This window comes from Gastrolobium bilobum, unplaced genomic scaffold, assembly GCF_033153095.1.
Source record: "Gastrolobium bilobum isolate Gb01-03AN ecotype WA unplaced genomic scaffold, APGP_CSIRO_Gbil_v1 utg27278, whole genome shotgun sequence".
In the NCBI taxonomy this organism is placed as follows: Eukaryota; Viridiplantae; Streptophyta; class Magnoliopsida; order Fabales; family Fabaceae; genus Gastrolobium; species Gastrolobium bilobum.
Window position 1 is genome coordinate 227,113 of NW_026896629.1, and position 13,141 is coordinate 240,253.

Consider the following 13,141-nt stretch of genomic DNA (forward strand, 5'->3'; position numbering starts at 1 on the left):
ACATATAATACTTGTGATATTGACGTTTCAGGTTCAGTAGACGATATTTTTAATTATAAATCAAATCAAAATTCTTTGTATATTGCATAACCAAGATAATATTGGTGTTGTAGCCTTGTAGGTACATAATCTACGTAAGTCAATAAGCAATAGATCACTCAAATATTTCAAAATAAAATAAACCATTTGTATGTGAGAGTGAAAAAAAGAAAGGCGTCAATTAATGAAAACAAACAAGTTTTTTTTATGAATTGGGTCGGGTCACCGATTTTTACAAAACCTGGTCGGGTCGCACTGAGTTGCACCGATTCCATGACATGACCGATCCAACATGAAAATCGGACCGATTATATGATTGGTTCACCGATTTCCTAGTCGACCCGGCCGGGTCGATCCAGTTTTTAGAACATTGTAAGAAACTCTCTCTTTTTTGGTGAAATTGTAAGAAACTCTCTTTACTTATAAGTTAAATTAATCTCTTTCGGTATAATTTAATATTTATTTTGAACTTAATCTGAATAAAAAATAAATGTTTAAATCGAATAATACATAAAACTATTTTCAAATTAGTCTTGTCACTCCATATGATTATTTTATGTTGTTGTTAAGTTTGAAAGTGCACTTGTTGTCAACCATAACAGAGGTAATCCATTCAAGTTGTTCGTTCGACAGTCTTGCTCTGTAACGGAAGCTTCTTGATGAGGAGCTTTGTGCTTTTCTTGTACTTCTTGATCTCCCTTGGCGCCATCATTCATGTGCAGCTACTTCATTCCTCCTGTCATATGAGTGGATCATCTTAGATGACACAAGATCATGTGAGACGATATTTATTGTTTACAAACAAATCAACAATTATTTTTTTCTTCATTTTCTATCTTAATCCATTTTTCATAACCATTTATTTGTCTATAGACGATTGAGATCATCACATATGACTTCATGTCACATGCAGTGGCGGACCTAGAAAATTTAATTCATGTCTGCATATTTAGTGTGGAGGCTGCCCTCGATTTTTTTTTAAGAATGTTTTAAATGCATATCAGAAACAAGTAGGAAACATGAAATTGGAGCCAATTGACTTTAGGCTATGTAACAACACATTAATAGGAGAAGGTATTTTCGCTCAATGAGGGTTGTCCCATTCCACAGAATGGGATCAATTTTGTTGTTTTGTCTAGAGTTTGGTACTTTAAAGTTTCAACTTATTATGGTTAAGAAGCAATTTCTATATGAACGTAAAGGAACAAACTTTGCACCAATGCACAACGCAATTGAGGGACCAAACAAGAATCCTCTTGCTTCAATTCCTACATATTATCCAATCACATTAGAATGCAGACCAACCAAAGGCAATATCCTCTAGTAATAGCTCGTTAATCTAAAACCTCATGAAACCCCTGATTTAAGTGTTTAAATATCATCATTTTAGGCCAAAAAACTATTTTGAATGGTACAAAACGATACCCTCAACCCACATCTCGAGTTGTCCCCCCCTCCAAAAAAAAAACTCTTAGTTCTCACAAAAAATTGAACAAGTCTGGCCACGAAAATCAAAATACAAGTAAACCCCCACCCCCCCCCCCAAAAAAAAAGTCGGAGATAGAGAAAGAAAGTAAGGAAATTGAGTCAAACAATGTGAATTAATTTCATAGGTTAAAAGTGATCTTATTATGATCAAACAATGTTTAGATTAATTTCTAAAATTGAGTCAAGGTAAGGAAAATTGTAAACCAATGGAAATTGATTTAAGTCAAAGATGGATACAAAGTTGTCAAGTTAGTAACATAACTTAACTTTGTGAATTCTTTGCATAATTTTTTATGCATGAGTGAGTTATTTGTAACCTTGAATGATTTATATTCAAGAAGGTCAAGGTTAAGTGAAGGCCAACCAATTAGAATTAAGTTTGACTAGTCTTGAACAAATGGACCAATAAATGCTAAGTTTGAATATTCAAAAGCTATTGATTGTCCAAGTAAGCAAGCTTTGTTTTTTCTTTCATGTGAGGTAGCTAAGTGACTTGGAAGAATTCTAGAATGTTGTATAAGATGATGACAAGGTGAGTGTGTAGAAAAAGAAACCAATAGGAATTAAACTTGTGTGTAAAGTTGGAAAGTTGTAAAGTTAAGTAACTTAGAGATATTTCTCTACATAAACAGATCACCTTTCTTTCCTTAGAGTCCCACACCACTTTCTCCTTCTTTTCTTATCACCATGGCCGAACATACATAGGAGAGAAAGAGAATGGAAGTTCCAAGTGATTCTAGCAATTTTAGCCAAAAACATATTACACAAAAGTTATAGCTTTAGGTCTTGAGATCTTAAATCTCTTTCCTTTTCATCTTGAGAATATACAGATGGTGAATTTTTTCATTTTGCAAGAAAGGGGTATTAAAAGGCTATTCACAACTACGCATACCCTTAAAGAAAATAATATAGCGGAGTGGATGAAAAAAACTCTTCTTGAAAGAACAAGAGCTATATTGAGAACTGCATGTTTAGCCAAGTTTTTCTAGGCAGAAGAAGTCAAGACCACTTGTTACATGATAAATCGGTTGCATCAACAACAATTGGGTTAAATATTCTAATGGAGATGTGGCATGGTAAATTACCAAATTATTCTTCGTACATGTGTTTGAATGTCCTACATATATGATGTGCAAAGCCTAAGAAAAAACCAAGCTAGATCCGAAATCTAGGAAATGTAAATTATTGGGCTATGCTGACGGTGTTAAGGGATATCACCTGTGGGATCCCACTGCCCACAAGGTTGTAGTCAACAGAGATATTTTATTTGTAGAAAATGAACTGCAAAGAGAACAAAAAAATGAAATCACTTCTAAGGAAATTACTACTATTGAGGTAGATGAAAATAATGGAGAAGATCATTCATGTGAAGCTAAACTAGAGAACGAAGAACAAGAACTAAATAAGGTTGATGATATGAAGTTCGACGATCAATATGCCAAACAAGAGTACCATAATTAGACTTAGACTTTGTTATGTCAAGTCATGATGCATACTATCTTCTTTCAAAAAAAGGATAACCATCAACTTTTCACGAAGCCATAAGTAATCTAGATGCTTCTTTGTGGATGGAAGCAATGTAAAAAGAAATGGAATCCTTATATAGAAATAAGACATGGGAGCTTGTTGCTCTTCTAAAAGATCAAAAAGCCATTGTTAACAAATGAGTCTATAAGATTCTACAAGGCTGGTGGTTAAAGGATATGCTCAAAAGGAAGGTATTGATTTCAAAGAGATATTCTCTCCAAATTTAAATATTTACCACTGTTAGAGTCGTTCTCGCTATGTGTGCTATATACAGTTTACATCTTGTGCAATTAGATGTAAAAAATATTTTTCTTCATTGAGAAATTGAAGAAGAGATATATATACTCCAACTAGAAGGTTTTGAAGAAAAAGGAAAAGAAAAAATGATTGCAGGTTAACCAAAACTTTTTTTTTTTGGATAAACCACAGGTATCCTCCACAGGGGGCAATTATGGGGCGGATCCAGGATTAAGGCTTTAAACCCCTCCCAAAGATGGTACTGGGGAAGATTGAACACATACTCTCACCCCCCACCTGCTCAGCTCCCATGCGCCAACTGATCTACCATCATTTGGTAGGTTGACCAAAACTTTGTACGATCTAAAGCAAGCGCCAAAATGTTGGTACAAGAGATTTGATTCCTTCATAGTTTGTCTCAGATACAATAGACTCAGTTCATACCATTGTACATATCATAAGAGGTTTGGTGATAATGTTTACATTATTCTTCTATTTTATATGGATAAGTTATTGGTGGTAGGCCCCAACAAAGATCATATCCAAGAATTGAAGGCACAACTAGTTAGGGAGTTAGATATAAAGGACTTGGGGTTGTAAACAAGATTTTAGGGATGCAAATTTATTGAGACATAAAAGATAGGAAGATTTGGCTTTCACGAAAGAATTATTTGAAGAAAATCTTGTGGCACTTTAACATGCAAGATTGTAAGCCAATTTATACCCCACTTCTTATCAATTACAAATTATCATCAATTCTGTATCCTAGCAATGAAGCAGAGGTGATGAAAATGTCTCAGGTACCGTATGCATCAGCTGTGGGAAGCCTGCTATATAAAATGATTTGTATGAGACTAAATATTGCTCAAGTTGTTGGTATGGTTAATCATTTCATGACAAATCCTAGTAAAGAGCATTGGAATGTTGTTAAGAGGATCCTAAGATACATAAAAGGAACCTTATATGTTGTATTATGTTATGGAGGATTATACTTTATTGTCAGAGGATATGTTATTCAAACTTTGTAGGTGATATCGATAAAAGAAAATCTAATACGAGTTATATGTTTACACTTGCAGGAGGACCTGTAAGCTGGTTATCCAAATTACAGACCGTCGTAGCTTTATATACTACAAAAGTTGAATATGTGGCAGTTACTAAGCATGCACAGAAGCAATTTGGATTTATAAACTAATGGAAGAACTTGGGCACAAACAACAAAAAATGACTGTGTATTGTGACAGTTAGAGTGCCTTGCACATTGCAAGGAATCCAGCCTTCCATTTAAGGACAAAGCATATAGGAGTTTAGTTTCACTTTGTCAGAGAATTAGTAGAGGAAGGGAGTGTGGATATGTAGAAGATTCATACCAAATAAAACCTAGCAAGTGTTATCATAAAACCAATAAATGATGATAAACTTATATAGTATTGATCCTCCTATGGTCTATTAGAAACATAAGCAGTATGGAATTGGCAAGAAAAGAAATAATTTGATAGGTCCCCAAAAGTGACATTCAATGAGAGATTGATGTAAGTGAAAGTAACGCAACTTCTAGTGAGCTTTGGAAAGCAATTGTGCAAATAGCACTAGTTGCTATGCAAAAAAATGGATTGCACATAGAATTGAGTAATTCCTCTTCATATAAATTGAAACCATTGCTCACTATTACAAGCATCCCAAATCCCACAATTTAGAGACAGAAATTAAGTGTCTCTTAAGTCTTATTTTGAGTGATGCATATTCGTCTAATATAAGAGAAAGTGATATTGTTTTCTCATTATACTTAGAGAAGTTGTAATTTTTTTCACATAGTGAAAATCTTCTTTGATCTTGTTTGTGGTTTTTTCCCAATTAATTTTTCCATGTAAATCTTGAGTGTCACTTCAATTGGCGTATTTGTTAATCTCATGACCAGTGAAATTAAAATAAAATTAAGTACATCGTTGATGTATAGGAAAATGATTAAAAGGTATAACGTTAAATTTAGTGGTTATTTAATTAGTCATCATTTTAATTGCACCAAGACTTTCACTTGCACTTACATGATAAATTGGTATGGTTAACATTATTATGAAATTCTTGTTCTCTTATCTCCGTTTTAGTTGTATGATACTCTATTACCTAACATGGTTATGTTCCCGTCTATAATTAAGAGGTCCTGGTAACGTTACAAAAAGGTTTCAAACATCACACTTCTCACCCATAATAAACAAGAAAGAGTTACCAATGACATTTTCCCTTGCTTCCATAGCTCGTAACTCGTAGTTTAGACTCAATATATAGTTCTTCAAGCTATCCGAGCTATATAATATTCTTGAAGTTTCATTCTTATGAACTTTTTCAATTATAAATTGCACATATACTTTAATAATCGCATTCATGTTTTATCAAATTCTGATTGATAATTTGTGCAGTAAAACCGCATTACATTAAAGTCATTCCATCAAGTTAAGCCCACGACAATTTTGATATTATCACCGCACATCTCATGGATAATAGTGATGTTATTTGCCTTACGAGACCAACCCATAATGTAAAGGGTGTTTTCTCCCAAAGCGGTATACTCTCTTTTGCATTCCCATTAAAAGTATCAAATTTTCAAAACATCACTAGCCCTAGCTACTTGTCAAATGGCTGTGGTGAGTGAAATAGTGGGAAAGAATACTAAAGATTATACACAATTTCCTCAACGCATTTTCCACACCCACAATTCTTGGGATATTTATTCATTTAATTTCTCTAACGCTTTCATCTTTCTTGCCTCTTTTCTTTTTTCTATCTGATTTCAAAATGAACGAAATATATCTATTTATAGAAGGTAGTGAATACAAATAGAGTCTTGTGAATTTCACGTTTTCTTATTACTTCTTTCGCGTGTCGTGCATTTTTGACCACAAATTGTCAATCACCCACATGCCTTAGCTCTTAACTCATGCCACTTGTTCAATTTTCCCCTTTTCATTAATGTCGTATTAAATGTGACCGGTCCACATTTTGCTAATGAATGCAAATCTGAACTAATTGCTTAGGTAAGAAGGTGTTATAATGAACTGCAAGAGTCCTTCATTTATAAGAATATGACTTACCAACTAGGCCATAGAAAAATGTGTATTAAGAGAAAATACACATAACTTACCCAAAAATAAAATAAAAAAAATACTCATATATAAATTGTCATTGGTCCCGCAAAGGGTGTAAATTGATTCATATTTTTGACTAATTTGTGCTAGCGTAAGTTGCAATATGGCAATGTGACTAGCTAGAAGGTGTTGTAGTGGACTAGACGACTAGTCCTTCATTTATAAAAATGTACCTTGTCACTAGGCCATAGAAAAATGTGTATTAAGACAAAATACTCATACATATATAGACTTTCGTTGGTCCCGCGAAGGGTATATATAATCTGATTCATATTTTGACTAATTTGTGCTACTATGAGTTGCAATGGCGATGTGACTTTGAGACCTCTTCTTTCTCCTCTGAAGGAAATTCCGAAGGGATCTCTTTATGGAAATGCCATTCGGTGCATGCACTAATAGTGCTTTAGGTTGTAATAAAAGCGATGGTGTTGGAGCTGGTCCCATGCTAGCATCTTTTTCTTCCATTTCTTGACTTGCCAACCATATGATCACTCTAGCCTGCATATAATTTCAACCATATTGACTTTATTCCCTTTTCTTTCAGAATTTTTCATTTTATTTTGAAAAAATATATATTAAATTTATATGTTTTATTCTGAATAGAAGTACCATTATTAGAGAAAAATTACTATGATTAAGGGTACTTTTATACACTAATCTTACAAGTATTATTGTTGTCAAGCATGTAATTAAACATTGGTCCAGAAGTTCTTTGCCACACACTACTATTCCATGCAACAAATAAGGAAGAAATATATAATTATACATTTTATTTTTTTGGATAAAGAAATATATATTATCAAATCCCGATTTAGAAATTGTCAAAGTTTTATTACAAAAAAATGAAGAAGAAATTGTCAAAGATAGAATTTACTACTATGCATGTTACCTGCAGTTCTGTAATGTCAAACATGTGGCGTTTATTGTGAAGAACGGCAACAACTTGCTTGTTTATGCTCAATAGCTCATTCCTACAAATGCAAGAAAAATTCCGTTTGTTTCCAGAGAAAATAACCGAAATCATAACAAGACAAATAATATTAAAAAAAAAAAATCCAAATTTGCTTACTTTGAATTATGGCGTGGTGAGTAACCAGATGAGGGATGAAAACGAAGAACCAAATAACAGTTTCGCTTCATAATAATGACAATTTTTAACTCGATCAATGCCACCCTTTTCACTCAATGTGTAATGGACAAAAAAAAATAAAAATAAATCGAATCGAGCAAGGAGGACACAGAGAAAAAAAAGACAGGAAGTTGATTAATGCACTAGACATAGATTCAAGGGTCTTATATATAGGTGTTGGGAGAAAGAAAAAAAAAAGGGGCTAGGAACAAAAAAAAATAAAATAAATAAATAAAAGAAACATGAATGAACGGGCATGTGTGAAATGAGTTACACATGCCCAAAACTTTTCTGTAGGTTGTAGCTCTCATTAGTTACGTACCTGCGTATGGAAAATCAATGAATGCCACAGTAACTCAAATGTGTATTTTCACGTGGCTTCTATTTGTTGGCAGCTACCTTTGCTTGTCCTTATGAAGTGGAAATTACCCAAAATGGAAATTTTGCTTTGTTTGTGTAACCACATTTAATGATTATGTCTTTGTTGTGTTTCCTCTTCTTTCACGTGATGGAATTCAGATGATTAGAGGACACCAATTTTTCTTCTCTCTTTTGTATAATTTCACTAGAAGTGTTTTATGTGTTTATGTACGATTGGAACCAAGAAATCCAAGAGTGAAACCCGGTGTTAAAATTTCCAACCACTCGAGACAAATATGACCAGTGGCGGATCCAGGAAATTAATGAAGGGTGGGCACTCAATAAGGTCTGGTCTGAAACATGATTTGCGAGTAGCTGTCGGCTGGCTGGGACTGGTTTAGATATATATCTAGACAGGTTGCGACTCAACTAGACGGCTGGGACTGGTTTAGATATATATCTAGACGGATTGCGACTCAACTAGACCGATAATGGAGGAAGAAACAAATGTTTCAACTTCCAATAACAGAGATTGAGGTGTGAGAGGAGCTGAATCAGTATGTAGATGCAAACGATGGGTGTCGAATAGAGCTCTCTGGTGTTAGGTTTGGACAATGAAGATGGAAGAGAAAAAAAACTCACGGGAAAATAAAAGAGAATAAGGAGAATTAAAGGGGTAAGATATCGTAACAACCAATTAGGGTTACTACCAATTAATTTCACCGTTATATCGAATATGTTGATCTAACGGTTATATTTATTTCTATCTTTGTATGGTTATGATCCCCATATTTACATAACCATACAAAGGTGAAAATAAATATAAAGTATTAAATATGGAGAATCATAACCATACAAAGATGAAAATAAATATAACTGTTAGATCAACATAATCGATCTAACGATAGAATTGATTGGTAGTAATATTGGTAGTAACCTTAATTGGTTGTTATAATATCCTACCCCAAAATTAAATTGGGAAAACTTAAATTTTAAGATAAGGGTATTTTTGTATTTTTGCATCATATTTTAAGGGTGGACACTTGTCCCCCTTCTCTTCAACCTAGATCCGCCTTTGAATATGACGTTTCATATAGGCTATGTTTTTTAAATCTATTGTTTCTTACTAGGAAATAGGGTTGGCAATTTAGGTTGATACGATATGACACAAATTTTATATGAATATTAATATATTTAGCACAAAATTATCTGATTATTTTATGGGATGACATGACATGATATGAATAATTTGTAAATTTCAAAGTGTATCATTTGTGATGCGGGTTGACATGACATCATAAAACACAAATAACCTGCAAATCTCAAAGTGTATAACTTGTTATGCGGGTTGACATGACACCATAAAATTACAAATAACTTGTATGTTAAATGTTGCTTTCACCAATATCATGTAATGAATAATCTATAAGAAAATTAATATATGTCTATTTAGTATTTGTGGATTGACATGCAACACAACACAACACAAGTATCAATTTTTACCAATACGAATATGATATGAATTTGAAAATGGGTTCATCCAAACATGAATTTTTTATGTTGTGTTAATAGATAGTGTTGAAAATTGTCACCGCTATTACGTAAGCTTTGTTTTGCCTTTTCTTTTAATAATGATGAGAATTTCCGGTAATAATATTTTAGAACAAGATAGTTGCAAAAGAGATAAATTCAATGAAGTTTTCATTGTCCAATTTTTAAATTAAATTATCATTTAGAATATATAAATGAATGCAATAACAACTTTTATTCGAGTGCAGTTTTTCGAATATTTCAATATTAATGTGCACTGACTGAAATTCTCAATCGGTTAAAAACAATCCAAGAGAAATTTAATACGAAAAATGCACTTTCCCTCAGTGTCAGCGGCATTTATTTTTACACAGAAATTGAACCAAACCCAATGAATTATTTCGGGACATGACACTAGGGATGTTCATCAACCAATCCAAACTAATTCAAACAGCGGTGATCGAACCAAAAAATCAAAAATCAAAAAAACCAAAAATCGAAAAAAAATCCGCAAAATTTTATTGGATTGGATTGGTTTTTGAAATTGTTGGTGAAAATCGATCACATCCAAACCGATCCAATGATTCCCCAACTTTACCATATATACCTACTTGGGTCTTTCCTCAATCATAGCCCAAAAATCATATAACAAAATTCTAAATTCAAGACTTATTATTCCATCATGTTGAAGAAAGTGGGTTGTGCTTGATCTATGTTATTTTATTTTTTTGGGTTCGCTTTTTTTGCAGTTACTGAAGATAAGTTATTTGCAGTAAGCCTAACACGACGTCGTTTTGGAGCGAAAATCATGACATTTTTGTAATTTTAATTTATTTCAGGTTATTATAGTCTTTATAATTATAATTATTTAATTTTCAATTTTAAAACGACGTCGTTTTGGGAGTAAATGCATATAACTTATCTACAGTAACGGCAGAAATATTATTCTGTTTTTTTTTTTTGTAATGTTATGGATAAATACCATATCCTAACTACCTACCCAAGAATCTATTAAAGGATAATTACCCAATTATCCTAATAATATAAAACAGTAAGGCTGCTCAGGATAGAGCCCATATCCCAACAGAAAAGAAGTTGAATTCTACTACAACTGGGAGATCTAAACAAACCATAGGTAACCCATATAAATAAGAGGTTGAAGACCCCAGGTACACATTTTTTGACATACTTTACTATTGCTGCCAACACACAACCCCACGTCTTGGCTATAAGCCTATTGCTTGTGCGCAGTGATTGGAGTGTTGGCTATAAGCCAATCTAGATACCTATCTCTAGGGTATCTCTGAGCGCATACCATACGGTATAGCAATAAGGCCTTCTAGGACCTTACATTGGCGCCGTCTATGGGAACGATAAATTAAGATTCCCATTCCACGATGACAAACACTCGTGCGACATCTAGCAACACTCAACCCCAACCGCCGCCGAATCAGTCTACTGATAACTCATATTTTGTTACACTTATTTATTACTCTTGGTTGATATTTTTATGATTTATTTGAATTAAATAAATGTCTTTTGGGTCAAATCACAATTCTAGATTTTAATTGGGTTTAATTGATTTTCGTCATAATTTTTCAGATTTACACTACTTTTGTATTTTGACCATATCTCACTCTACAGATGTCCGATTGACTCCTTTCTTGTTGAGTTTTGCAGCTAACAGATAGGTCTACAATCTCTATTTCAGCTACTGAAGCCCAATTCGAACGGGAAGATGGTCGAAATCTTACGCCAAGTCGGACATGTTTTGCTGAAGTTTTAGACTTGTAATTTAAATTAAAACCCAATTACATCAGTGGTCCAAAGCCAAGTTTTATTTTATTTTATTTATTTTATTTCGTATTTTAGACAGATGGGCCGATCAGAACTGAACCTTAACCCGATTTGGGTAGGGGTATATGACGGCAAAGTAGGAAACTTTTAGGCATTTTGTAGTTTTCGAAATTGAGGATCAAAGTATTTTCTCTGAAGCGTTCTTCGCGTTCTTCATTTTTTTCTTCTTCTTCTTTTTATTTTAATCATGTTTACCTTAGCTATGTGAGGCTAAGAACCTTTTAATCAACCTAAGGGTAACAGATTCCATGGATTAGTCTTGAGGGTCTGCGTTTATTTTAAATCAGTTTCGTTTCTCTTCCAAACTCAGATTGATATCATGCGATCGTGGATATTCAATCTGAGGTTCGCGATTACGATTATGGAAAGGGATTAATTATCAGATTTGATGATTAGGTTGATTAACCCTATGACCTTAAATCAAGCGGGCTGATACTCTGCGATTGTATGAGTAGAAGCATCGTCTTTGATCAAATGCTAAGCGATCGCTTAGAAGGGTTGTCAATTGGAAATAAAGATTCTGATTCGATTGACAAATCAATCACAATTCTGATATCTTCTTATCCGAGGAAAGACGTCCATGGAACACAAACCTTATGTTGGTTATTTTTAATTACGAATTTTAAATCCAATTTCGTATTCTGCCTTTTTAATTATTCAACCAAAATTCAAAAACCCCCCCTTTAATTTCTGTTTTGATAAACGATTTTTACCCAAACAATTTCCTTGAGAGACGACTTAGGGTTTCCACTCTACTGCAAATTTTCTGAAGCCTAATTAAAAAATAATTTTTAATTTGCGCGAGTTCGACAGCTCGTGTCAAATTTGGCGCCGTTGCCGGGGAAATTGCATCGGTCTAAATCGTTTGCTGATTCTTGATCATCTTCTTCTTCTTTAATTTTCGTTTCTGTTTCTAAAAAAAAATAAAAAATTCTTCAATTTTCATTTTGATTTTTCTTTTTCTGTTTTTGTTTCTATATATATATTTTTATTCTAATTAGTGAATATTAACAGTAGATTAGATTTTGTTAGTATTTTGATTAGATTAGACTAGATTTTATTTTCAATCATTCCTAATCTTTTGATTCTTTTAAGATTTTCTTAGATATTGTTAGATTATATTATATTTTGTTAGATTTTGATTAGATAGATTAGATTTTGTTAGATTTAGTTTCCTTTTATTCTTAATTTTTTTTTATTTTTTTTCATTTTTTTCATTTTTATTTTATATTTATTGTTATTTTTATTTTGGTTCTTTTTGCTCTTTCTTTCCTTTTATTTTTTTATTTTTATTTTTATTTTTATTTTATTTTATTTTATTTTTATTTTTTTCCTAACTCTTTATTTTTATTTTTTTTATAATTTAGGAAGTTTTGGTCGCAATAAAAAAAACATGGATAATAGAAGCTTAAGGCAATTGACAGCACCTGATGTTAACTATCAGTCCTTTTGCATTCGTTATCTTGATACTAGTTTTAAACTTAAATCAAAGAGTTTCATGTAGTCTGCAACACAATGAAACCACAAGGAGTTGATGAGGAACAGGTCAAACTGAGAGCCTTTCCTTTTTCCTCGATGGAGGAGCTAAGTATTGGTTGTACTACCTTCAGCCTTCATCTATCGAGACTTAGAATGACATGGCCAGATTGTTTTTGGAGAAGTTTTTCCCGTCCTCAAGAGCCACTTCAATCAGAAAGGAGATAAGTGGCATAAAACAAGCAAATGAGGAAAACTTGCATGAATACTGGGAGCGGTTTAAAATACTTTGTGCAAGCTGTCCACATCACCAGATTTCGGAGCAATTGCTGATTGTCTACTTTTATAAGGGATT

At 33.0% G+C, this 13,141-nt stretch overlaps 1 protein-coding gene across 1 annotated transcript; it reads right to left on the reverse strand.

Moving 5' to 3' along the window:
* Positions 1 to 6,713: 6,713 nt before the first annotated feature.
* Positions 6,714 to 7,579, reverse strand: LOC133301132 (protein JAZ13). The gene is made up of 3 exons (XM_061500742.1): positions 7,504 to 7,579; positions 7,324 to 7,405; positions 6,714 to 6,932 (listed from the first exon to the last, which is right to left on the reverse strand). The coding sequence occupies exons 1-3, from the start codon at positions 7,572 to 7,574 to the stop codon at positions 6,714 to 6,716; spliced, it is 372 nt and encodes a 123-aa protein (XP_061356726.1). The 5' UTR covers positions 7,575 to 7,579.
* Positions 7,580 to 13,141: the final 5,562 nt, after the last annotated feature.

Bases quoted from the DNA above. Each gene is read 5' to 3' on its own strand.
- LOC133301132 (XM_061500742.1), bottom strand. From the start codon at position 7,574: ATGAAGCGAAACTGTTATTTGGTTCTTCGTTTTCATCCCTCATCTGGT. The intron at 7,406-7,503 runs GTAAGCAAATTT...TTGCATTTGTAG, and splicing joins TCACCACGCCATAATTCAAA to GAATGAGCTATTGAGCATAA. The intron at 6,933-7,323 runs GTAACATGCATA...AATTATATGCAG, and splicing joins TTGACATTACAGAACTGCAG to GCTAGAGTGATCATATGGTT.